General features: G+C 36.6%; 3 protein-coding genes and 2 pseudogenes across 6 annotated transcripts; 2 read left to right on the forward strand and 3 right to left on the reverse strand.

The window, feature by feature from the left end:
- Positions 1–197: 197 nt before the first annotated feature.
- Positions 198–2429, reverse strand: LOC306883614 (tRNA wybutosine-synthesizing protein 2 homolog; annotated as a pseudogene). Its single transcript has 7 exons — positions 2401–2429; positions 2147–2315; positions 1869–2061; positions 1565–1717; positions 1396–1501; positions 1149–1315; positions 198–593 (listed from the first exon to the last, which is right to left on the reverse strand). The product of its transcript is annotated as a tRNA wybutosine-synthesizing protein 2 homolog (transcript).
- Positions 2430–3263: 834 nt separating this feature from the next.
- Positions 3264–3929, forward strand: LOC306883615 (ribonuclease H2 subunit C-like; annotated as a pseudogene). The gene is made up of 4 exons: positions 3264–3418; positions 3501–3613; positions 3690–3797; positions 3906–3929. The product of its transcript is annotated as a ribonuclease H2 subunit C-like (transcript).
- On the reverse strand, positions 3381–7675 carry LOC306883082 (zinc finger and BTB domain-containing protein 3-like). The gene is made up of 2 exons (XM_079438168.1): positions 7299–7675; positions 3381–7181 (listed from the first exon to the last, which is right to left on the reverse strand). The coding sequence occupies exon 2, from the start codon at positions 7166–7168 to the stop codon at positions 5537–5539; it is 1632 nt and encodes a 543-aa protein (XP_079294294.1). The 5' UTR covers positions 7169–7181; positions 7299–7675; the 3' UTR covers positions 3381–5536.
- Positions 7676–8415: 740 nt separating this feature from the next.
- LOC306883270 (U7 snRNA-associated Sm-like protein LSm11) lies at positions 8416–11231 on the forward strand. Of its 2 annotated transcripts, none has more exons than XM_079438411.1 (4): positions 8416–8926; positions 9052–9191; positions 9282–9365; positions 9522–11231. In XM_079438411.1, the coding sequence occupies exons 1-4, from the start codon at positions 8485–8487 to the stop codon at positions 9807–9809; spliced, it is 954 nt and encodes a 317-aa protein (XP_079294537.1). In that variant the 5' UTR covers positions 8416–8484; the 3' UTR covers positions 9810–11231. The 2 variants fall into 2 exon arrangements, with proteins under 2 accessions (XP_079294537.1, XP_079294538.1); XM_079438412.1 differs by having other exon boundaries at positions 8443–8926; positions 9282–9356; positions 9522–11222.
- A 233-nt stretch (positions 11232–11464) lies between these two features.
- Positions 11465–26078, reverse strand: LOC306883773 (clathrin interactor 1-like). Its single transcript, XM_079439250.1, has 12 exons — positions 25868–26078; positions 21589–21693; positions 21347–21443; positions 21157–21265; positions 20895–21059; positions 19612–19795; positions 19153–19372; positions 18826–18910; positions 17752–17829; positions 15800–16083; positions 13852–14029; positions 11465–13207 (listed from the first exon to the last, which is right to left on the reverse strand). The coding sequence occupies exons 1-12, from the start codon at positions 25906–25908 to the stop codon at positions 12858–12860; spliced, it is 1896 nt and encodes a 631-aa protein (XP_079295376.1). The 5' UTR covers positions 25909–26078; the 3' UTR covers positions 11465–12857.
- Positions 26079–26863: the final 785 nt, after the last annotated feature.

The following is a 26863-nucleotide window of genomic DNA, read 5'->3' on the forward strand; positions in this document are numbered from 1 at the left end:
ATTGATGCTGCTTTTTATCTGTTTGAGATAAAATAATCTTAACTTGTTCAGTGTTTATAAGTGAACAATAATGTGCATCACTGCCAGATTAAAAATAAAAAGTAACTATTTATTTATTTATTTAACATAACTACAAAACACTACTATAATTTTGCATCATGTATAAAACAACTTTATACATGACTGAATGTTGTTTATCAGAGAGATTTACACTCCAAGTCCAGAACTACATGACTGATATGTGGTGCGTATGTCTTAACATGCTCTATGTGCTTGATATTTGTCTTCCATTTGCTTCCAGTGATGTCTGATAAAAGTGTACAGATGCGTCTGGCTGTTTCCGAAGCCCAGGCAGTCCATGCTTGCATATCTCTCTGGATCCTCAGAGAAGATTCTTCGATAGAAGAGCCTTTTTCAACATCGATGGATGAATGTTCACGTGGTTCATGATGAAAAGGTGTTGTGACATTTTGATGAATATGCAGCATTCCACCAGTGCCTCTCTTTAGCAGCCGACAAGCAACTGGCCATCCTTCCTCCGAACTTGGTATGAGGCCCAAATTCACTCGATCAGCAAGATCACATAATGGAAGCTAAAAAGGATGTCCAAAAGTTTAATTAATTCAACTGACCAGATGTGCAAATAGCTAAATTATATAAGTGTGCTCATGATTAAAAGAACAAATATCTGCCAGTGGGGTCAGAAAAATCTACTGGTATTCAAAGGGAAAACACATTTTTTGATCCCACTGACAGATATTTTAAGCATAACCTCACTTCAGTTTCACAGAAAACATTAATTAATATCTTCATTTTGCATCTCAAGTAACTGTTTCTTGATTTAAGGATGTTTAGATGTTTGAACTGGCAAAAAATGCTGAGGATGATATTTATTTTTGCAGTATATGCAACATTTAATGCCATGTCTTTACAAATGTAAGATTTTTGCTCCTATTTATGGCTGTTTTTTAAGGCTTTAATTTGTGGAAGAGAAAATACCAAGAGAAACCCTGATTTGCAAATGCTCAAATAATGTGAAAATTATTATATATATTATTATATATTGCCTCTTAGCCAATGAGCTGATTCTCATCCACAACAACAATTTTCTAAAATATTAGTAAGGGAACTTTTGTATCTCAGTGTACAAGATGGTATCCCGACCTGTCTGTTGTCTCCTGGATGCAGCGGTCTGACACACCGTTGACCTGCAGGTTTCTCTGTAGAGCTTTTACTGCATCTGGGTTCCATTCACATGCATGCACATGAGCAGCATTAGCATGTACAAGATATGGAAGAGTGAAGTAGCCAATCCCTGGACAGTGGGTCAAAATATGATCATACATCTTGGGTGATTAAAAACCATTCCAATGGTACACACAGCATTGCTTTTACCTGCATATAAGTCAACCAGTCTCTCCACTGCAGTCAAAGGAGGCTATTCTAAGCTTCTCTGTGATATTCCCAGAAGAAAACATGCACTTGTTGACATCATTGTTAGTCAGAAAGATTAATTTATTTGAATATTTATTTAATATGTTGAGATTTTATTTTCAAATAACACATCTTATGTGGTTATCAATGTGTGTTACATAGCTGCTGTCTCCTAAAAGCATAGTCACTATAGGTGTACGATAACCATCCTGGGAGATTTTTTTAATTTGTGCTAAACGTTTCACTCTCAACGTCAGGGCAACTGCAGTCCAGAATTCAGATCCTAAAACAAATAAATATATTCAAGAATAGATTCAAGACATTTAAGCTAATTACTATGAGTTGAAAAAAATATATTAATGCATAATATTTAATCTAATTGTTTTATATACAAGCCTGGATGTATAGAGTGTCTGAGATTCATTATCACCCACCAATTTCTTTCCATATTGCATTAGAAAAGGAGCCTTCACTAAACAGGACAAGATCTCCATGGCATTGCCATCGGCTAGGAATGTCTCTCTCTAGATCTTTTTTTTCTCCTTTAGAAACCAGGAAGGACTGTGAAATCTCTATAAACCTCTTATGAGAAGATTTAACTTTTCCCTTCTTTGATAATGGAGGAGCCTAGAAAAATAAGGAGATATACTGACGCTCAGATGTTCAGTGAATTGGGTGCAAACATATATCTTTAAGAATTGGGAATGCTTACCTGGATATCAACAATTTCACAAAAGCTGTCCTGTGCGACATCTTTTGTTAGTGTTACTAGATCAAGCTGTACCAGAACAGATGCTATGACTGGAAGGGTTACAGTCCCATCTGAGTGTTTCTGTGCACAGTACTTGCGGTCCAGAACACCTTGTGACAGTAGGCATTTTCTGAAAAACAGTTATACACAGTAATACACCAGTGGGTTTTTAAATACAGAAACATGTAAAACCATTCAAGTTAACTGGTTTCAACATGACATCCTTACTTATTTTTACCCACATATTTCTGAAAACAAGCAAGGTAAGATATCTAGAAGAAAATTATACATTCTCTTTACCGTACTCTTTTACAAGTTTATTCAAGTTATTTGACAAGTTATTTCATGGAAAAAGATTTGGAGTATAGTTTATTGTACAATACATGTCTGTAATAATTCAACTTCAGTTTACAACTCATCTATTAATATATAATAAAATTGTATACATTAATCTTTTAATCGATAATCAGTCTGTCACTGCCATTTAATGTATTGTCCTTTTGTCATTTTTACTTTAAAAATAGTCAAAATAGTAATGGCAACCCTATGGCTAGGCACTATCAGTGAAAGTTGTCCCAATAGCCCTGGTTTCCCTTAAATGTGACCCTGGACCACAAAATCAGTCATAAGGGTCATTTTTTTAAACTGAGATTTATACATCACTTGAAATATCACGCTGAAATAAGCTTTCCATTGATGTATGGTTAGGACAGTATTTGACTGAGATGCATATCTCATGCAATCTGAGGGTACAAAAAAATCGAAATAGAGAAAATCGCCTTTAAAGTTGTCCAAATGAAGTTCTCAGCAATGCACGTTAATAATCAAAAATTAGGTTTTGATTTATTTATGGTAGGATATTTGCTAAATATCTTCATGGAACATGATCTTTACTTAATATCATCATGATGTTTGGCATAAAATAAAAATTGATCATTTTGACCCATACAATGGATTTTTGGTTATTATACAAATAAACCTGTGCTACTTATGACTGGTTTTGTGGTCCAGGGTCACATATATTAATGAAATGACAATGTTAATTGTCAGATGTGCTTCACAAACTTTGTTTTATTAGATGTCAGCGAACAGTTGTGTCACATCTATCCGGCTTGATTCCCTCAAGCAAGCTGACAATCCACAGATCCACCTGTTACCTTGTGAAATAGAGCATAACAGACCTGCTGAAGTCTTTCAAGTTCTTTAATCCCACTGTGAAGGAATGCAAACACGGTTAGTCAAATACAAGTACACACCTCAAGAATGAAACTAGGTGAAGAACTCCATCTGATAAACATAACATTGTGTTGTGCAGAAACGACAGTGTCATTCAGAGGTCGGGGGCTGAAGGGTCAGGAATTGCATTGCCCACGAGGATACACAGGACTAGTGCTAAAAGAGGTCCAGAAGTCTGCATCTGATCAAGAGGTATCATGAATTTCTAAATGACAGATAATGCTTTTTAAAACACTAGTTGTTAAATTGTTTTTCTGTTTGTTTTTAGGACAGATAGTGAAAGTTTCTTCAGTGTTCCATCTGGAATTTGGAGACTCCTCCCACATCTGATGATGGAGTTGTGATGGCGATGGCATGGCCTCAGCTAGCAGAGGCAGTGAGTACCTTTTGATGACTATTAATCACATTAGAATCTGCTCTAAAAAACATCTCTCTCAATTGACTAAGTATTAATGAACTTCTAAATCAATACCTCTTTCTGCAGATGCATGGACCAGTGGACGACTGATAATGGACATTGTTTTATTGTGGAGATCTGCTTCTCAAGTACATTGTTACAGTTAAACAAATGTGAGAATTAATCATTGTTGGAAGACAGAATAAGTAACTTACTGTGTTGTGATATTAACCACCATTTTTACCAAACGTGTTGACGAATATCACAGTGCAACATTACTATTAAAAGTCTTGTTTTATTGTTTTCCCTTGTGCAGACTTTTAATTTAGACAAATATTTGGCCATTATTTAACAGTAACTGGTAGGTTTTGATCTGATGTACATTACCTTTCAAACATTTGTGGTTTATACATTTTTGAAAGAAGTCTCTTATGCTTACCAAGGCTGCATTTATTTGATCAAAAATCCAGTAAAACAGAAATATTGTGAATTATTAAATGTAAAATAACTGTTTATTTGAATATTTTAAAATGTAAATGGCAAAGCTGAATTTTCAGCAGCCATTATGACTCCAGCAGTTTCACGCGATTCTTCAGAAATCATTCTAATATCAGCAAATCAGCATGTTAAAATGTCTTTAGCACTGAAAGCTGTTGTAATTCATAGCACCTATTTTAAAGTCTTATCATCTTTCACACTCACAAAAATGCACAAAATAAAAACATACACAGCAAAACTCTTCCTTGTAGTCATTTATCTGCTCTAATGGATCTTAATGCTCATTTATTGGTATAACAGCTACAATATTCCATAAGAGACATAAAGAAAACATTTTAAACTGAAAAACACCACCATGAATGGTGATTTCCTATAAAAAGGCTGTTTCAGTATACTAGGCCTGTGTGCTGAAACCACTCTTAAGCCCTATTTGCACAGGATTAGTATTACCTGGTGACCTACTAATCGGCATCTCTGTGATTTGGCCAGAATTTGGCGGGTCGTATATCATTTTTCAAGGTTTTTGTTTCCTGTGCGGCTTTTTATCCATCTTTCGCAAAGAATGGAGCTGCGTTGGAGTGTTTGATAGTATTTTGGGTGCTGTCATATCGCTACACCATACAATTTGCAGAAAGAGAAAGCTGAAAAGGTTTAATGTGTTACAAATAAATCAAGCATAAAGCTTGAGATATTATTTTAACCTGGTGAAATGTAAATTACACGGGGCACAAAACTATATTAGTTTCTTTTTTTTTAATGGGACGCTCAAAGCCTTGACATCCGGGTATCCAGGAGACAAGTCAGTAATTTCAAGTAAAATCACAGGCTTCGCTTATCCCGTGCGAATGCACCACACGAAATTCAGATGTGGGGGAGTAATTTCAAAATCACACATGGTCCCCAGATAATACTAATCCCGTGCGAATAGGGCTATAGTCAATTTAAATTTACTTACACTGCCAATCTATATATAAAAACAACATACTTTAGCAATGAATTTTAAAACCAGGTTGTGCAACATTACAAATCTCAACAATATGTATAGCTAATAAAAAAAATTAAAAAAAACTTTTTTGTTACATTGGTTGTTTTTGTAAATGGCATGGCAGGAGTCACATGTGTCAAGTTTCCCTTCCAAAGCATTTGCCATTTTTGAGGCATGAGCCCCAAAAGTGTAGACGAATAATGGAAGTGTTGACGAATTGAGTCACAAATAATGGCTATGTCTGAGGAGGAGGGGGTGGTGATGGTGGGGGGTCTGACTCGACTCTGCTGCGTTTGACTGGTAAGGCGTGATCATGTGCCTTTCTGATGTGCCTGTACAAGTCTCCAGACTGCGTGTAACTGCGGTAACAGTAGCTGCACTCATAAGGTCGCTCCCTAGTGTGCACAATGGCGTGTCTCCTCAGGGTATAAGCACAGGAAAACGTCTTTCCGCAAGTGTTACAAGTAGGCACGTCCTCTATGTAACTCCCAAGCGAGTCATGAAAATCCTCAAGGTACATGGCCTGCTGCTCCGGCTGAGAATTGGCTGGAAAAAGAGATGATGAAAAGCAGGTATTTTCTGCTGTAGAAGGATTAGGACCTTGCGGTGAGGAAGGGAAAGAAAGGGGTTCTTGATGTGGAAGATGAATTAATGGGTGTGCAGGAATAAATTGAGTATCAGTCAGCTCCTCAACATCATGATTACTGTCATCAAAATCATCTCCATGATCTAAATCTGCATTTCTACTTGGGCTGTCATCCATTACCATCGTCTCATCTACATCATCAGACTCTTCATCAGAAATCACAATGGCCTCCAATTTCACTTTAAAGCGATCTTCATTTTCTTCCCTTGATGTTTGCGTTTTTTTACACTTATTTTGCATATTTCTTGCATTGGGCAAAGTGTTTTCATGTCTCCTTTCATTCTGGCTCTGAATGTGTTGTGAAGACCCTGGATTTCCAGCACTTTTATTCTGGAATTGGGGTTTTAGTGTTTGAGCCTGAATAAAAACTATAGGTTCATGTTCTTGAGCAGCACTAGTGTTATCTACATTGCTCAGAGCCACGGCAGTGGCTACAACAGGTTGCATCTGAATTAGTTCTGTCGAACTACATGGACTTGAAAGTGCTGACTCAAGGCTAGCAGACCGTGCCGATATTCTTGTTTTGTCAGGTCTAGGTGAAGAACAATATGTGGACGGACCCGAGTCCATTCCTGGTTGGGTTGTGTCCGCCATTTCTGAACTCTCCGCACTGTGCGTGAGGAGATTAGCCATCCCCGCTTGTGTTTCGGTCTTGGTATCGATATAAAGTGACATTTGGTGGCTCGACTGAGGACAATGTCTTACTGCTCCATCTCTTTCTGCTTCTGCACCAGGTACGTCTTCTCCACTCGAGCCATCAAGTTCTCCAGGTTTAGCAGACTCGTTTGCTCCAACTTCTACTCTTGTACTATCCGCCTCAGCCAATCCTCGACCCTGCAGTCTTCTCTTACAAACTCGCACCACGTCATTCATATGTAGGAAGCTGGCTGCGGCGAGCACATCCTCTGGAGGGGGGTGGGCTGCTAATCGCAGAACCCCTTCGTACATAAAGTCAAGGAGGAGCCCAAAGGCTTGTGGGGTCACGATATCTCCATTAATAGTGACTGTGTTTCTTTGTGGCTCTCCGTTGATTGTGCTGGTATTCCCCATTGACTGATCGGAGTAAAACATATGGAAGAAAGGGGAGAAAGAGGCCAACACGGCACGGTGGGCTCCGAAACGAGTCGGGCCGACCTGCACAGTGCAGTCACACAGGAAACCTTGTAGACGCTGCGAGCGCAGGCTGGCCAAGAGCTGCTGACTATGTCCTGGAAACTCCATTTCCACTGACAACCTAGTAAAAGCAGAGCCGTGGTATACTGTTAATATATAGTTTATGCAGTGTGTATATCATCATAATATAATTTATAATATTAGAATAATGTAATTCTTGTTAAGATATGCTCCTTACAGAAATGTCCAGAGCACTGATCAAGTCCCCAGGTCCACTGTAACATCAGCTCTTTTGTAGCACCATCATGTTTGTTTTATGTGCACTGACATTTATTGATATCGACAGTTATTCACGATTCCAGTAAATTCATATGCTTGAATCTTGAAGCAATACAAACGGATTCCTCATCGTCCGGTATTCTTCACACAGCATATATTTCTAGTATAGGTTATAACACCACACATTCACCGGAGCACTGTAATATAAATCGAAAGAAGCGCCATATATCCTTCTAGCATCTGGTATATTTATTCTCTAATATGTGGGGGAAATGTGCGCGACACGGAAATGTTTTCTTTTAGAACAATACATTACGAACACACACTTCTACGTGTAGTGCGTTAGGTTTGTATGTGCGAGTGTGCTCTGCCACCTACTGGCGAGGAGGAAGCGGTAACAAAAGATTTAGATAAGTAGAATTAAAAACAATAGTAAAAAAATAAAAATACACAAAATAATAATACTTAATTAAATAATACTATAATTTATAAATAATAATAATATTGTTATCATCTTAATAACCATCATCTTTAGTGTTACTTAATTTCAATTTTAAGTCTTTAGCAATGTTTATTGAAGAGAAAATAGTGAAAATATAATGTATGGGGATAATTCACCTCCTTAATAAAAACAGGAAAACAGGAGGGGAGGGGGTGTCATTTAAATAGTTACTTAAAAATCAGTGTTAATTTAGAATAATTACACTGAGATAATATAGATTTGTCTAATATTTTAATTAGTTTTTATTTTTATATTTTCCGTTTTAATTTTAGTTAAAGCTGTTGCACATTTTTGACATTTTTATTGTTGTTTTTTAACATATCTAAATAGTTTTTATTAATTATATTTTCAGTTTTTAAAACTAAATTTGACTTGGAAACTAGCTGAAATAAAATAAGTTTAGTTTTAAAAAAATATATTTCAGTTAACGTTTTTTTTTTTAAATTTTATTTCAAGTAACATTTTTAATGGTTTTAGTTTTAAGTATATAAAAATGGTATAATTACAAATAGTAAAAGTCTTTTTTAAGGCAACTGGCATGTTTTATATTCTACTAGTGGATTTGACAGGAAACCATTTCATCGGTGGTTTCACACGGAGAAGTTACCCATGATTCTCCGCGCAGTCTGCGGCTCATTCAAAAATGGAGGAGGATGAGAGGAAGTCAGAAAGTGAGGTCCGTTCAGCACCTTCCCAAACATCTGACCAGCAAACCACCTCCAGACAAAAACTAGAAACTGACGAAGATGATATCGAAACGAAGCTGGACATCAGTTCGGATAAGTTTGACCCTCTTCTCGCTCTGTATTCCCCGCAAGTGCCATTGCCTTACCCCAATATCAAGTGCTTTAATAACATCGCAGAATATGAGAGCTTCATGAAAGGCGGTCGAGGCCGAGCGAAACCCGAAAACGTGGAGAAAAGACTCCGAAAAGCACAGAAGGGTAAAGCAGACCCGGAGAGGATAGAAAGACTGAAGAGACTCATGGTGAACAACCCGGTTGAGGAGGAGGGCGAGGGAAGCGGAGTCAAGCGACCGTCTCGACGGCGAAAAGCGGCCAAAAATGTGCTCACCAGAATGCCACGTATGTTTCTGCCTTTGCTGTCTAGATCACAAGACGATAGTAATCACTAAACTGTTTATTCACTACAAAAAAAAACCATGCTTTCTATCTAGTTAGCTCACTAGGCTCTGTGTCTTTCTCCACAGTGCACACAGGCAGTCCATTAGGAGAGCTGAATAGATGCGTTCAGGAGAAAATCAGAGTCAAAGTTCACATCCGGACCTTTAAAGGGCTCCGAGGAGTGTGCTCTGGGTTTGTGGTGGCATTTGATAAGTTTTGGAACCTGGTAAGTATTAAATCACCTTTATCATTAATAATAATCATTATTAAATATAAATATTTGTCTTTTTTATCCTGCTGATCCGTTTGGTGCCAGGCAATGGTGGATGTGGATGAAACATACAGGGAGCCACTTCTGGGACAAGCTCTTTATCACGAGAAAGCACTTACTGTCACACGGGTGATTTGTTTGAATATACATATTCCTAATTTTTTCCTTTACTAATATTCCAGAAGTTATTAATCCTTATTCACATCTAATATTGATTTAAAAAGTATTAAATAGAATGTAATTATATTGCTTTATAAATCTAATTTAATCAATTTTCTATTACAGCTATTTGAAAAGTTAAAAGTTCATGAGACCGTGGCTCTCAGCGCGGTTGAAAAGAAGTCAGAGCTACACAGTAGTTCATCTCATCTCACAGACCAAACCAGGAGAACCGACCCCAAACGTACCCGGGAGAGATCTGAACACTCTGAGAAAGACAAGACCACATTAAAAGCGACACAAAAATCTGAAACCAAGACTAAAGTGGAGTATGGGAGAGTGCACACACGTCATGTCAATCAGCTTTTTATACGAGGAGAAAACGTTCTTCTTGTGAACATACAGCAGGACTAAAGACTACCCAGATTAAATATTTGTTTAGTTTACTTTCTATGGAGATCACCCAGAAAGGTTTTGGAAAATGAGTGTATCATATTGATATGTATATCAACAGGTGAAAACAATGTTAAAAGCCGAGTAAAATTAATACTTTAATTGTGATTGGTTGTTGTTTATGAGTGAAGGTCACATACTCAACGCACACTGTATGTATTTTCTTTGAATGACCACTAGGGGGAAGTAAGACACTGGTAAGCATTAACATTGCACATTGAGTCTAATTTAGTTGTATTTTAACAAATTATCAGAGGTGATATAAACGGTGACCCATTTAATCCATCCAAGTGTACACACAGTAGTGAACATACACCCAGAGCAGTGGGCAGCCAATGCTGCGGCGCCCGGGGAGCAGCTGGGGGTTCGGTGCCTTGCTCAAGGGTCTCATCTCAGTCGTGGTATTGTGGGTGGAGAGAGTGTTGGTTATTCACAACCCCACCTACAATCCCTGCCGGACCTGAGACTCGAACCCACAACCTTCCGGTTACAAGTGCAACTCGCTATCCATTAGGCCACAACTGCCAGAGTATGGGTCACCATATTGGCCACACACCACTTCCCTTTCCTGTTAAAACGAAAGTCAATCTGTCAACCCCACTAAAACGCCCAGCCAATACACACTGTTATTTTCTTGTCAAACAGTATTTTCTATTTAGACATTTACCTCTTTTAGTGTAAAAAAAAAAAAAAAAATGCAGTTGGGTCTCCATGGATTTAAAAAACCGTATAAATAGGTTAATTGAGCTGTTGGAAATTGCATGTAGCACTCAAGGCTTTTTGTCTTGACATGTTTGAGTGTTATTTTCCCCCTTACTGCATATATTAGCCATACTCTCCTCATGAAATATATATGAAAAACTCTTAACTTTTTTAAAATCTTAGAGTCTTCCAATGTGATTTCATTAGTCAAGTGCCCATATGCAATACTTGAAATCATTCCCCCTATTGTTGAATGAAGATGTTCTATCATTGCTACAGATATTTATGGTTTAAACAGTAATTGCTGGTCAAATTGCTCCAGTTGTATTCACTTTCAAAAATGACCTAACCTAGTAAAGAATGAATCAAAGAAAGAATCCTAACTTAGTAAAGAAATGGTTTGTTTTTCCAGCATATTTGTATAGACTACTTACTAGAAAACTGGAAATGTAAATTGTCTTTCACAGCTTTGCCTATTCATAAAACTCTTTATTTATGAGGAAAGGTTCTAAATTTTGTTGCATATTCATAAAAATCACCATTTGGCACCGGCTAGGGGAACACGTGTCCAGATGGACATAGTGATTACTCTGAAGTACATAACAGAATATAGCATCACATACTGAATATATATAAATAGTGTGTGTTTGTGTAAGATACAAAATAAACACCAGAACTGTGCCTAGTTTCTTTTCCTTTATTAAGCTCAAGTTTCTCAAAATTACTTATTAATTTTACACCAATTAAAAAGTTCACATGCAAAGGATCCAGTGAAAATGGGACATGTGGCTGTACTGCTTTCATCCTATTAATGCATGCAAAGTTAACGTTTGGAGTCAGGTCCTAAGAGGGCTCTAAGAACAGACTATTTTTAAGACATGGCATTGATTAGAGAAGATAAAAACAACAAGCTTCACAATGAAAATGGAAATCAAATCTTTATTGTCATTCATAAAAGATCACAAGTACAATCAAGTCATTGTATGAAACTGAAAACATTCTCAGTGGAAGATTTAGTTTTTTGTTGCTTGCTGTATATTTGCATGAACATATAGTGTTTCCTGTAACACTCCACAACCCCTAACCACTCAATAGTTAAGATCCTACAGAACCCAACAAATTGGACTACAAAAACCTAAACCAACCCTTTAGAAAAAGAAACAAGGAAGAATTTGGTCATTTTGTTGTAAAAAGCCTCAGATTGGAAGAGAGGGGCTTGGTTAACTTAAGTGGACACTGTGGACAAAAACAGATGATCTCGACAATACAGTGATGGTCCTCTGGATACAGCATCCAACGGTTTGCTACCAGGCTTTACAAACACACAGCCTCAACTTACACTCAACATAAGCAGAACTGCGTAAAAATATGAACCCGTATCAGGTTCAATGATACATAAAATTATTTTAGTCACCAAAACTCTTCCTTAAGTTATCCATGCACAAACATAAAAAATGTGCACTTATGTACTCGACTAGATATATATCTTCTTTAACAGTACTTTTAGTAAATACTGTACTTTTCATATCATCCTAAGAGTTTGTTTTTTTAGGAGAAAAAAAAGGCAAGAGACTGATAGGCACCATGTGTTTTAAGGACAGATTTTGCATTTTCATAAAGATGCAAAGTAGATCAGATTTTCATTGAAAAAGTACACTTTAACTACTTAAGGCCACAAAGGTTTTGATTTGGAATCGTCATTCTATCTTCTTGATGTTTGAGTACTTCATTTCTCTTTTTAACTGAATAAAATCAAAAATCAAATACAAAAATGGCAAGTGATCACAAACTTTACTCCATACAAAAATCCTCACCATCATAATTCATTAATCTTGTAACTCAATAACTTATTGTCTGCTCGCAAAAATATTTACAGATTATCATCTTAAAGCAGAGTAGAGGAAAGGCCAGATTTGATCGTTAGGATTTTTCTACAGCATTAGAAACCCAATACTTCCTGGGTTAAATTAAGAAGTTACATGAAAGGAGAAAGTCAACTGGAGTCATTCGCGATCATCACATTCCTTAAAGCGATATCCCGACGCAATGGAAACATGGGACGTGCGTGTGCAATGACTGAAATGATTCTGAGCACAAACCAGCCACCCTCGATAGGGCTCCTTGGTACAGCTGATCACAAGAACATTGAAAATAATATAATCATTCAGTTGTTCATGAGCATCATTTAAACAGACATTTCCTGTGTGGCTTTATTTGACATCATTCAAGTAGTTTTTGTCTTCTAGCTCTTCATAGGTTCTTCATGGTCACATCTAGAGAAGGTCTGTTCACTTAATACTCTGCAGTTCATTTCCCAAAGTTGGCAAAATCTGCAAAGGCATCTTGTTTAGGCTGTCCCATGGCAGGGTTCATGCCCATGACCGGCATTCCCGTACCCATGCCCATACCTCCTGGCATCCCCATTTGAGCTGTGGACATTCCCATGTTCATATTCATTCCCATCATGCCCTGACTGACTGGCATCCCTCCCATGGTTGGCATGGGCATGGTGCTACCTGTCATGCCAGGCTGCATGCCCATGTTCATCCCTCCCATCATGGTGTTGGTGGGCGGTCTGACCATTGTAGGAGCAGCCTGCATGCCCAGGTTCATTCCAGCAAAGCCCTGAGTCATCATATTCACAGGAGTCTGAACTCCTATTGCAGGATAAATAAAGAAGGGGAAAAAATGAAAATAAGGGCTGCCAATCTATTAAAATAATTGACATTTTTTAATTATTTTGTTTTTGTTGTTGAATCTTTTTGTCGTTTAAAATGTACTTTAACACTGTTTAAATAATAACTAAATATACAGTATATTTATTTTTTTAAACACTAGAGGGGAGAAGAGAGTACTAGAGGGTAAGATAAAAAAAAGTTTAAAGGTCTCTGATTAAGGTTGCATTTATTTGATCAAAAATACAGTAAAAGTAGTCAACTGTCAAATATTCATATTACACTTTAAAAAAAAAAAACATTTATCATTATCAATGTTAAAAACTGTTATACAGCCTTATTAGGATATATGCTGCTTAATATTTTTTTGGGAAATTGTGATTACAAATGCCTTTACTGTCACTGCTTCTACGCTGAATAAAAGTTTTAATATCTTTGGGGGGAAAAAAAAACAAAACAAAAAAAAACTTAACCCCCCCCCAAACTTTTGAACAGTAGTGTAACTCTTAAAAATATAACTTATTTGAAAAAATTACAGTATACATTAAATGAAAACACAGTAATAATGTCTCAAGCTCTAATAGTAATACTTTTCGTAGACACTCTATATCAGTATCTTTGCTTACCTTGCATCATGCTGAGTGTGGGCTGAGAAGGTTTGGGTGGCTGCATTCCAGGGCCAAGGTAGTCCAGGCTTATGTTTACATTAGAGTTGGACCAGGTGGAAGGCAAGGAGGCTTTGGGATTGGGCTTCTGGGCCATCGGTTGCTGGGGCATCAGTGGGCTCCCCATTGACTGAAGTGGCTGCAAAGACAAAGAAAATCAAATCAGTTCTAGAACAAACCATATATTATAGTATCCATATGATCAAACACAATGTTTTCTCTGATTTTGCTAAGATGATACTGCTCTGCTGCAGTTCAAGCATGATAATTAAAATTCCCCAATGACCATAAATGTTTGCCAATGGCAGAATGACAAGTCAGAGAAGATGAAAGTACTATTAATCCTCCAGAACATTACACTGTGGTCTTTCAGGGTTATCAAGACTCTTGAGTTAAACAAGACAGAAATGTTGGTTGAGAGGCAGTGTCTTCTCCTAAAATTATTTCAGCATGTAAAAATGCATCTCAAGTCCCTCTAATTATACCATCGGGGGGGCTGCTTTTTTCTTTAGCCAAACAAAACTTGCCATTTTAAAGTAGGTCAGGCTTTTAGCATGCAAATATTATCTTTGTGCAAGGCTTTTGTTTCAATTTAATGGTTTTCTGACTTAAACTTGTTCCTCCTCATTCTGCCATTCTCTGTGATGAGAGTCCCAGGGGGACCGGGGTTGATGGGTAATGAGGAGGGGGTGGGTGGAAAAGTGTGCCGATGCTGCGTGTTAACCATCGCTCGTTTCGCTTTCATGTTGCCTGCTCTCTAAACCGCTGGCTCTGAACCTCGGCCAGAATGGTCTTTTCTTGCGTAAATAGTGTTTAGTGTGCAGTTCCACTTAGATGAGCTGCATTAAGTACTCCACAGATGGGGGATCTGAATGAAAACCACATTATCTATGAGCAACTCTACATCACTTGGTTTCATCTTTATTCTTTTATTGTGCTGTAAACTATGTTGAGGGACGGCAATGCACAAAAGTCTATTATAGGTGCAACACCTAATGAAATGCATAGTTATGCTAAAACTAGGTATATACAGTGGCACAATCTAAATCTTTCATAATTAAAAGTTTGGTCTTGTTTTTTGGACATAAGTCTCTTATGTTCACCAAGACTGCATTTATTTAAACAAAGATAGTGAAAACTGTAAAATTGTGAAATATTAACATTTTAAATTACTATAAATTAACAATATTATAATATCAAAATTTTAAAAAACAAAATTTTTATATTTTACTATATTTAAAAATGTTATTTATTCCTGTGATGGCAAAGCTGAATTTTCAGCAGCCATTTACTCCAGTCTTCAATGTAACATGATGCATCAGAAATCATTCTAATATGCCGATTTGCTGCACAAGAAAAAAATATTATTATTATTATTATTATTACTTGTCAATGCTGAAAACAATGATAAAGTTCAAAAGAACAGCATTTATTTGAAATATATATTTTTTTAGATTATAAATGTTTACTGTCACTTTTGATCAATTCAGTGCACCCTTGCTAAATAAATTATTTTATATTTTATATAAATTCTCTTTCAAAAAAGGGAAATATAGTGTATATAGTGTATTTTTCTCTTCTCAGAAAATGAATAAAAAATACTGATGGCCCATCTTTAATGCAAGGGCGTAAATATTCATTCAATAAAATTAAGGATGAGAAGATACCACCTGCAAACCAACATCAATAGCAAGTAGCGAATCATAGTTTTGATAATGTAAACCAAATCACTGGCTTAAAAAACAAAAAACATTTCAATAGGAAATCAAAATGGAAAAGCAAACTGGGCTCTTCAAAGCATTTCAAGGTGCTCTGGTCTACAAAACATGATTATAGAAGATATCAAGTACTCATTTCTCCAACAAAAAAAGGTAGATACATTGAGAAAACTCTCAAAGGCAGTAGGCACCTGTGATTTGGACGTTGGCATGCCAATGGTCTGAGAGGTGGTCATGGAGAAGTTCATGCTTTGGGAGGTGCTGAAGTTAGTGGTCTGAGAGGAGCCCATTAGGTCAAAGAGGTCTGATGAGGGTGCTGTGGATGCAGGGGCAGGAGCAAGAGCAGGAGCCGCCTGAAGACCTGAGAAAAGGTCTATTCCTGCAGGGTTAACAGGCTGAGCTGCTGGGACGGCTGGGTGGGTTGCAGGAAAAGCGTTCCAATCACCAAAGTCTCCATTCCCACTAGACGCTGGGGCTGAGGAAAGACAAAAGCTTCTGATGAAATGGTACACAGAGACGCACAGACATTATAGAGAGCACAGGGAACATAGAAGGAAGTGTTTTGATCAAAAGACATATTTGTGATTTTACTTCACAAATTCCACAATCTTGCTTCATATATAATACAAAAATCTAGATAAATGCAAGAAAACTAGTAATGAAAATATCAGGGCACTGAAGATGCATGAATATCAAAAATAATCTTAGACTCTCTGTCACTTCAGCTCAGTCCCAAAAATGCAGAGGGAGACATGTCACACCCAACAAGAGCTGAAATGTGTCTGTGCTCATTAGCTTTTAGCACAGCAGCCCACCATATGGCTGCCCCCTCCTCTCACTATTTAAGAGCTTTCTGCTTGGAGTATTTCATAAACAGGCAGCTGAGGATGGCAAACTCCGGTCCAGCAGAAAAAAACAAACAGCCTTCTGTTATATTCCCAGAACTATATTTAAATAACCATATAAAAACACACACATATCACCACTTTGTGTCTTTCAAGTTGCACTCCCTTAAGGCTTTTATTTTAACATGTGAGTTTAATTAGAAAAAAAAAAATAGAGTCTTTTGGCAAAAGCAAGCAAGGCTTTATTTGTTTCTCTTGGAGTTGCATATCTTTTAAAAGAACAACTTACAGTATAATAGGGATAATAATAGGGTAGTGAAGGTCAACTAATCGATTAGTAACTTCAACAAATTTATCTAGATTTTCTGGTTACTAGTTCTAATATTATTTGTGGTGGTGCTTTAAATACTGGCAGTTCTAACTATTAGACAGATTACACTGCTTGTCAGAATAATTGTGTGTTTAAATTCTTCCTATGCTGCTACATTCAGACAGACATCTTCGGACATTGCTTTTTTTTTTAGTTTAAAAGTGTGCCATGATACCATAGTGCTCGGTTCCATTCAACTGCACCACATTCAGCTGTTTCTGAACGTCTTATTTAAACTGCCTTGAGAAGCACACTTGATTGGGGTCATGTTGGGGCCAAAACCCACCCAATTATATAGGATTTTCTTAAAACCGATTAACTGGTGGGTCATTGAGAAAACACATGTACTAGTCACTTTTGATGAAGAATGCTCAATAATGATGCATTTATTTGATCAAAAATAGACTGATATTGAGAAGTTTTATAATTTATTTAAAATACTTGTACAAATAACTTTTCTATTTAAATATATTTTAAATCTAATTTATTCCTGTACCTTAATCCTGCAAAGTTGAATTTTCAGCAGCCATTATTCCAGTCTTCAGTGTCTCCAGTGTCTTCATTCTAATATGATGATTTGGTGCTCAAGAGACATTTCTTATTATGAATGTTGAAAGCTGCTTAATAATTTTGTGAGAACCGTAATGTATTTTTTCAGGTTTCTTTATGAATAAAAAAAAAAATTACAAAAAAAAAAAAACTTCATGTAAAATAGAAATCTTTTGTAAAAATGTAAAAGTCTTTAATGATACTTTTGATAAATTGAATATGTCCCTGGTAAGGAATTATAAAAAAAAAAAAAAAAAAAACTGTTTGACCCCAAACTTTTGAACAGAGGTATATGTTTTGTAAGTAGAAGTTAAAATAATCAAGAGTTTCAGGTTGTATTTTTGACCTGATGGTGTGTTAAGAGGTTATATAAACATACCAGCTGATGATGGAAGACTGGCTGCAGCTGAAGGAGAAGAGAAATCAGCAAAACCTCCAATCAGGTCAGAGCCTGAACCTAGAACGAAAGAGAGATTCAATTAAGACATTCTAGATTTGTGAAACATATCAATCCCCTACTAATATCCAAAGGAAAAGACAAAAATGGAGAACACAATAAGAAACATCTGTTGAGTCTGTGAGGGGCACACACACTCCGGTCACGTTACATTCCAGCAGCCTGTGCCTGGAGTTATGTGGAGGAGGACAGATGCAGCTGTTTAGCTGGTGGTGGAGGGAGCAGTACAGTGAGGAGAGAGAGATCTACGCATCTGCTCAGCACTACACACTCACCAGGGACCGCTTTGACATCTGGCCCCAGTCACTAAATGCTTCAGCAGGCAGCAGGAGCGCAGGAGAGCACATATGCTAAACTTCACTGTGCGCACCTCCCTATAAACTAATGGCATAGTGCTTCCTGCTACTTTGACTTATCTCCTCATCCATTCTTCATGTCTATCCAACTACGGCTTGCACAACTATTCATTAGTATTTGACCAGCACAGTAGCTTGACGGAAATGTTTACCTTATGTAAATGACTCCTAATGTGCATCAGTGTTCTATTTATGACAAGTTCAATGCTGTGTTCATCGAGTGTGTCTAAAAGTCCATTGCAAGATTCATGCTGCTTGCTATGAATGTCCCGCTCCTTTGTTTTTCTTTAAGCCCTCTGGGCGATACTTGAAGGTGGTTTGAAAAACCTTATGTTTTGTGAACAAAGCACTCTTGGGATTTATTTTTACTGTTGAGAAAAGTGGTAGAACAGTGCAACCCTACTTCTTTTAGGGACAAACCCTTCAATATTACTTCTCCTAAGCATACTAAAGTGAAATGTTCTTGCATGCTCAGGTGTTGAGGTAGTGTTATTCAAATAAATTAAATGAAGAAAAAAAAAAAAAACAAAAAAAAAAAAAAAAAAAAGACATTCTATATTTTCCTCAGCCAAAACTGTAGATCCACCAAAATATTCTTAACTTGGAGAAACCCAAAGAGGATTCATGTTACTACCGTTACCTTGGGAAGCTGGTTGAGCAGGTGCAGGATCTGCTGAGAACAAGTCCACCAGACCAGAACTGGGCTGGCTCAGTGCTGATGTGATCTATGGCAAGAAAGAAAGAACAAACTGAATCACTCTTAAAAGCAACCACAAGATGACAGTATAGAGTCTACGTTATTTTGAATACTTTGAATATTTTTAATAAGTTTATCATTTCATTTTACACTATTTATTAACAAATCTCTCCTTGAAGTTGCATTATCGATGTGTCCAAATGCCAGAAAGGTTTAATTAAACAGGAAAAGGCTAGTGCTGGTAGTGTAGCTAGTTTTTCTCTCATCTACCTGGCTTGTGTTTGCGTTGGTGGAGGGTTTATCGCCAATGTAATGCGCAGCTGCTCCCAGGTCTATCGTTTTGGAGGGAATGCCTCCTTTCTTACGAGTGGCAGTGGTCTCTGTGGCCTGGACGATCTGGACGCTTTTGGTTGTCACCGTCTCTTCATCTTTAAATTCTGATTTCCCCGACTGCCCATTTCGCGTTCCCCGACGGTCCTCATCTCCTTCACTATACAGAGAAGATATAGCACAAGCTTATGTATGTCACTAACAAAAGGCTTCCTTTCTTTGAGAATAAGTAGATAAAACACAATAAGTCCATGACACAACTGTCAACAATTTGTTTGTATAATTAGTTATAACATTTCTGCTATTTGTGTTTAAAAAACAAAACAAAAGTAGACTTGGCAGAAAAGGAGTTTCCAGGTGATCTGAGAGGGGAAAATGAAACGGCCTGGGGGTCCTGACCTGAATCTGTCAGGTGAGTCGTCCCGGTCTTTTCTGCGGAACATGTTAATGGTGTCATCAATGGTGCTTCCGATCTTATCGCCGATCTCTCCCAGTTTGTCACTGAAAGGGAAAGCCCCCTTGCTTTTGTCCCAGTCTTCATCCCATTTGGAGCGTGACTCTCTAAAATCAAACTTGTCCTCTGCTGCAGAATGCATAAACAGGACAGGAAATGTGTTATGCTATATATACACATGTATTATACAGTCAACTCATATGGAAATATAAGGAATAAAAGAATTCCCACAAAAACATATCTGGGTAATTAAAATGAGAGAGAAAAAAAATACATTTTGCAAAAAGAAAATGAAGCTAATTGATAAATTAAAATTTCCAGACCTATTTTAATTACTGTCATGCAGTTGGATGTTTTACTTCAGAGGTTGTTTGTAATTTTCATTAATCTTAATGGTTCTGGTTAGTGGTTCTCATTAGAATGTAATTACTTAATTAGCATAAATTAAAGGCAGGACAATACATATTACCATGAAGTAGTGATAAATAGTTAATTTAATTAATATAGCAGTTTCTTTTTTGTTGATTATATTGTTTATAAGGGTGTGCTTAATTGTCATGAAAATGATTCAAAAACTGGTACTAAAAAGTGGCTTAATGTTGTAATGCAAAATATAATTTCTCTTTTCCGGTGGTGGGGTGAAATATGACCCAGGGTGAGATTCACCCACTAATTTGATGTCAATGTAAAGAGATGTAAAATCAGGCTAAGATGCTTCCTCTCGGGTATATTTCATATCTAAGAACTGTGATTGGACTGTGGTTGAATTACTGAATAAATTTGCAGGCCGCCATCTCAAAAACACAATAAAAGACATATATATCAGGTTTCATTAAACTTTAGTGCGAAGCGACTGTCAAACTAAACATTATACCAGTTAAATCTAAAACAGCCATTAAAAATAACGCATTGCATTTTTCCTTCCCAATCAAGGACATCGAAAACATAATTTATGCTGTCATGTGAAAACGCAGCTATGCCGGGTATCAAAATAAATCTACAGTACAGTTCACTCATCTGGCAATGCAAACCCTCCAGAGACAACAACAGCGGAGAGGAGACAGCGGACCTCCTTGTTTTCAGAGAGTCCCGATTAGATATATTCCTTATGATAAATGTGTTTTTGTGTGATGTAAAAAAAAAACCTTGCAAACCTTGATAAATATGACAGTGAGAGTGGTGTGTGTGCATGCACAAGTAAGAAACAGAGAGAAAGTTAGGGACTTACAGTATCTGAAGCCCGACATACTGTCAGAGGACACGCCTATATACTTGTCCCTGTTTTTCTTGGCCTTCTTCCTCTCCTCTCTCAATCTGTCATCATCTTGAACAAAGTCTATCATCTCCTTCACCTTCTGACGCACATTGACACCCTGGTCCTTGCCATTCTCATCTGAAACACAAAGTCCATTCATCCTAGTATCTAAGAGACATCAAACAGTGTATATGACAGATGAATAATAATATAAGCTTTTGCGCAGTTCACTCACCTACATGATGATAGCTCTGAATTGAACGCAAGTCATACAGGTGCTCTCTTGCACTACTAACAACCCGTTCAGATCCATTTCTGATCAAGTACGCCAGCAGCAGTAAAGCCTAGAGAGGACAGTCAAGTTCATGACAGATTACAACAAAACAAAACCATTTCAGTCCTATACCGTCATCAGTAAAGCATACCTTGTAAACTCTTCTCCAGTTTTTCTTGTTGTCTTTCAACATTCTCGTCCACAGCATGTTCATTACCTCTGGAAACTGCTCATACATGAATGTGGCCCTGAAATGAAACAAAAAAGAACAAAAGCTTATATTAGCAGACTTCCCATATTGGAAGTATGTGTAACTGTTGACAAATACAAACATAAGATAAGATTCAGAGGAAGAAAAGACACAAATCAAGCATCAAAATCCCCTCCACTTGCCTAGCGATCTCCCCCATTAACTGTCCAGATGGTCCCCATGGGTCATCGTTGGTGGCTTCTCGAACTTTAGTCTCAATTTCTGTATAGTTCATCACAACATTGGTTCTGTAAGAATGAGATTAAAACACAACACCCTTTTAGTAAAGTCAAAAGTCCTTTACTTTTAGACTGATTATGAGAAAAAAAAATATCAGCAGGAAAAAGAGCCCTTCAGCAAAGCCTAAATATACAAAGGATTTTAAAAAATGAATTACTGAGTGGCAGAAAGCCTAATAAAAACTAATTTCATAGAATTAGTTGTAAAATTAATTGAATTGAGATACTTGTTATAAGCATTGTAAACAGAGGTCCTTAATGTCCAATCATAGTAGTTAATTCTGTATCACATCAGTTTAATCCTTTCATTGAGCAAGAAGGAAATGATATTAATGAAAATGAGGCAACTAGTATTCAACATGTTTGTGCAAGAGACTTTTTAATTAATGAATGGATTAAGGAGTCTATGTTAAAAGGAAGTTTGTTTGGCTGTGAACCTGGAAGAAAGACCATTTGTTTAAAAAAAATGTCCTTTTCGTATTAAACAAAAAGAAATGTTAGGAAGAATATCCAACATCCTTTAAAATCACAAAAATTGTACCTTTAGGAACAAAACAGGGATATTTTTATACCTTATTTAGCCTTAAAAGGCTTATAGTAGTACCATAAGCATACATATAAGTACTCTAATAATAAGCACCTTAAAGGGGTAGATGAGGTACAAAGTTGTCCCTTATAGGCCCCAGTTTTTGCACATTATTTCTGACAGCGATTCTGCACTTTTCCATACAACAAAAGCAAACAGTGAGCAGGGGCTGTTAAGCTCCAAAGTACCAAAAAAGCATAATAACAGTACCAAAAATGTAATCCATATGACTTCCAAATCATTGGAAGACATTATGAAATGACATACGGCCATACAAAATGCCTCAATCACACTTGTGCTCATTTCAACATTGTGTATCACAATAGGTCGCAAAGCACATGAAAACATGGACATTATGCAAATGATCTCCTTTGATGCTCCAAGGCAGAAAATCATAGGCTATGTTTCGAACATCATGAAGGTGTGTAAATGAGGAGAGAACAGAACAGAATCTGACAATGCTATACAGGTTATTTATTAACAGTGATAATAGACACACTGAAAATCACTTCCTATTCAAACTATCCACCTTATTCCTAAACACAGAAGTAAGCCTATGGGCAACACTTCCGGTTCATTAACCGCTATAGGGAAATAACGAGAAGAATAACAACGTGTAGTAAACGTTAAAACGGTTTGCATTACAAACCAGTGTGTTCATAATTAAGAAAATACACTAAAATAATACGATAAGACACAAATTTGCAGTATCAAGAAGCAAATGAGACCGGAAGCAAGACCCATAAAATTTACAAATGGCCACGCCCATTTTTATGTGAAGAATAAGGTGGCTATATAAAGCATAGGTTATATTTGTTTATCATGCTATCTGGTGAGTTAGTAACAATTTTTAAAAATGCCCTGGTGTCAGTAAATCTAAATTTTTTTTATTGCCTATTAAAAATGAGAAAGTTAGAACAGTCATTTAAATAATACCTAAAACGATCATCAATCTTAGACCCCACCTTCATTTGAATACCGAATGGAGAGAATCAGCAAAGCAGGGCCAAAATCTCTTATTATGTGAAACCAGTTTAGCACTAGAGGGACATAACCAGAGTGACAAAGAGTGGTTATACAAGACACACGAGATCTCAGTATATGGGTGGGGTGTAGGACTCGCTGAGAATAGAGGGTGGATAAAAAAAAGCACCCTATGGAGTCCTCAGTCTTTCCTACTCCTAAAAATCACTTTGTGGTTTTAATAAAGACCACTGTCATTTACTTTAGAAAATGTCTAGTGTCTCAGTTTATAGCTGAAAAAAAAAATCATTTGTATTGTCTTTCTTAATGGAAGCGTAAACATAAGATTGAAAAAAAAAAAAAAAAAAAAATTAGTTTTAAAAAAATTAAACAAAAGAACTTCCTACATTCCTTGTTTCCCTATTTAAGATTTAATCACTTATAGACAATGACAGAATCATGAAGATCAAAAAGATATACAAAACCCCCTAAAATATCAAACACAAAACTTCAGCATAGGTTGAGGTGATAAAAGAGGTTAGGTCAACCGTTTGCAAGGTGCAATCATTTCCTCCTCCTGAGTAATCTGCGATAAACAAGCCTGTGTCCAATCCTTCAAAAACACAACAGACATGCCAACCGCATTAACTGGTTTCACAGCTTGAGGATAATGCAGGCTGCTTTGATTTTTATTTAAGGTACTACTGAGATTCTTTCCAGTTACACGACGATACCCGTGGCTGAGTGATAATACCATCTACTACACTAAATACTATAATACAGAAGTCTTCCTGTGGCATCTCAGGACTTTCACACCATTTAGGAACAGGCTCATTGCTTTACCAGCATGACGCTAAATTCCCCACAAATTGTCAATCCACCCATGGCTACACTTGGCAAGAAGTCTGTTAAAAGGTCATACTGTTGGTGGAGATGGCAGACTGATTTGAGGCAAAAAGATAAATTTCTCCACCTTGCTACATTGTTTTCAAACTTGCTTTGCAAAAACAGGAAATGCCAATTTGTATTTTTTATTTTTGCAGGTCATGATGAGTGTTGGAGGTCTAGAATAGATAGTATTGATTAATACTTTAATACTTATATATTTCTATTGCTTCTCCAGAGATTTTCTGTAGTCTCTATTAAGTGGCTAGAGCCAATACAATATGCTATAGTGTCAGATACTTTATATCATCACATATCATAGTTCCACATCTGAAGAGGCGTCTGTAAATGTAGCAGCTTCAGGGACATATTAGGAAACACCCAAAGGCTTGTGCAAAGTCATATTTGTGAATTAATGCTTTCAGTAACTGCTTTTCTGTACTATCACAAAAGGGCAAGGTAGCGAAGCATAAAAAAAAAACTCAAGCTCAGTGTCTTTAATGATCACTATTCAATGTTATTCTTGAAGATAAAATAATTCTCAAGTTTCTGTGAACAATGAACTCTGAGAAATACTAAAGTCTAAGAAATAAAACAGAAGTGTAGTCTGTGACTATGACCAGCATTTTATTTCAAGACGGGGATTTAATTTGTTCCTGACCTTGGCACTTCTAAAAAAAAAAAAATAATTCTGAATTTCCCACTGAACAACTATTCATAAAGACAGTAGATAACAGTGTGCATGACAGACGGAACAGTCTGAAAAAGGGTTTAGCCCTTAAATGGTTTCTGAGATGGCTCAATTTCTAAAATTATTAAACGGGGGTACCAGCAAATACCTAGGTCAAGAGACTTATGGACTCATGTATAAAAACTGGCATCATCCTAGAATTGTTATGTATAAGCAAATATGAAAGCACAGAAGGCCAGTGACCTCTAAATAAATGTTTATCAGTTAAATGTGAGTATCATGTGACAAACTGTAGATAAAGATAAAAGCAGTCATTTGAACAAAAATATAGCATTGTAGTATTTAGATTTTTGTTGGAAAAATAACAACAATTCTTTTTTTCTAGGGGTATTATGTTCCTGTCCTTTAAAGGGTTACAACACCAGTTTCAGTCTAACAGCAGCAGTTTCCATGAAACTCAAAGGCTCCATAACAGAACCATCTTTAAGCCTTTGTACCAGAAGGTGTAAACAGTTTGCCAATTAATCAGCAACTGATACCATACAAAGGACCGTTGTTCATTTCAGACTAGCTGATTAGCTTAAATAGTGCCTGACAATAGCTGTCAAGCATGAAAAAGTTGTTGCCACACCAATGCCAAGTAAAACACGTGCTCTTAATTAATTTAGTCACTCAGAAAGGTTAACAATTAATACGTCGGCTTGGCATGTAAAGCGCTTTTAAACACAAGCGCGTGTTTTGACAGCCAACACAAGTTTAGCAACTGTCATAAAATTAGCCACTGAGTTAATAGTAAGGAAGTTTGAGGGTACCGTTTGTCTCGTAAACAAAATTAAGTCATAACAAACAATAAAAAAGTATCGTAACCGACTCGAAAACGAAAGTTGCTGAATACACAGGCGAAATACGTTAGTTTTAAGGGCACAACAAAGCTGTAGTTAGCTACTGTGCTAGCTCTAGAGAGTGCGATGTGACGTCAATGAGTGCGTACGTGTCTCATTTTCAACAGGTATGAGACAGGACACCGAAATACTGTCGAAAACATTCACAATACTCACGCTTTATCAACCAGCTCCCTCACTTTCCACATATTCAACATCTTGGCCGTGTTGTTGGGGCACTCGGTCGCGAAAACAGGTGTTCCAGCCCTTGAAATCCGCTGGTCGAAAGCCTGAGCATGAACTTCAGACAGCGCCGGAGAAGCGCAGGCCGGGCAGGTTACTGGGGAAATGCGCTGTCACTTACGGAAATTTCGTAGGCTGCTTCAGTAGAACACTACATCCTTGATGAGGATATGACATAAACCACATTAGCATAACCTCCCAGAAGTGGTTTGTGAATGTGAACGAAATTAACGCATGGGTTTGTTTACAATGGTAGTGAAAATGGATGAATTAATACATTCCATAAATTAATATTATACAATTATATAAATTGAGATTCTAATTAATTCAGTTTCCCACATGAAAAAAAATACTATAGTAATTTATAGTAAACTACTATAGCTACTATAGTGTTTTTAAACCATATAGTAAAGTACTTGAATTAATTTGTTGTAGTTGCTGTAGTAATATAACAACTATAGTAATATAAACACATTACTTTACCCAATACTGTACTACGTTTTCTACAACTATAGGGTATATTATACTACAATACAGTTTACTATAGTAAAATACTGTAGTATTTATTACAGTTTATTGTTAAAACTACAGTACGCTGTAGCAGTCATTAACAAAGTGTTGTAAATATATACATAATAATACACTTTACTATATATGGTTCAAAAACACTATAGTATTTACTATAAATTACTATAGTATTTTTTCATGTGGGTTCTCACCAATTCATTTTTAATGTGAATTTAAAGAGCAAGCTGTCACAGTGTTTACATGTAACAAATTAATTAATTATAAATTAATGTAGAAATGAATATAAATAAAAAAAAACATTGTTGAGTTGGTTTAAATTTTTCAGGTTTCTGGACAGTTTTGTTTCATTATTTTACTTCATTTTCACTCAATTTTTTTTGAAAAGCCTATAACGTGTTCAAT

Source organism: Barbus barbus, assembly GCF_936440315.1.
Source record: "Barbus barbus genome assembly, chromosome: 17".
Lineage (NCBI taxonomy): Eukaryota > Metazoa > Chordata > Actinopteri > Cypriniformes > Cyprinidae > Barbus > Barbus barbus.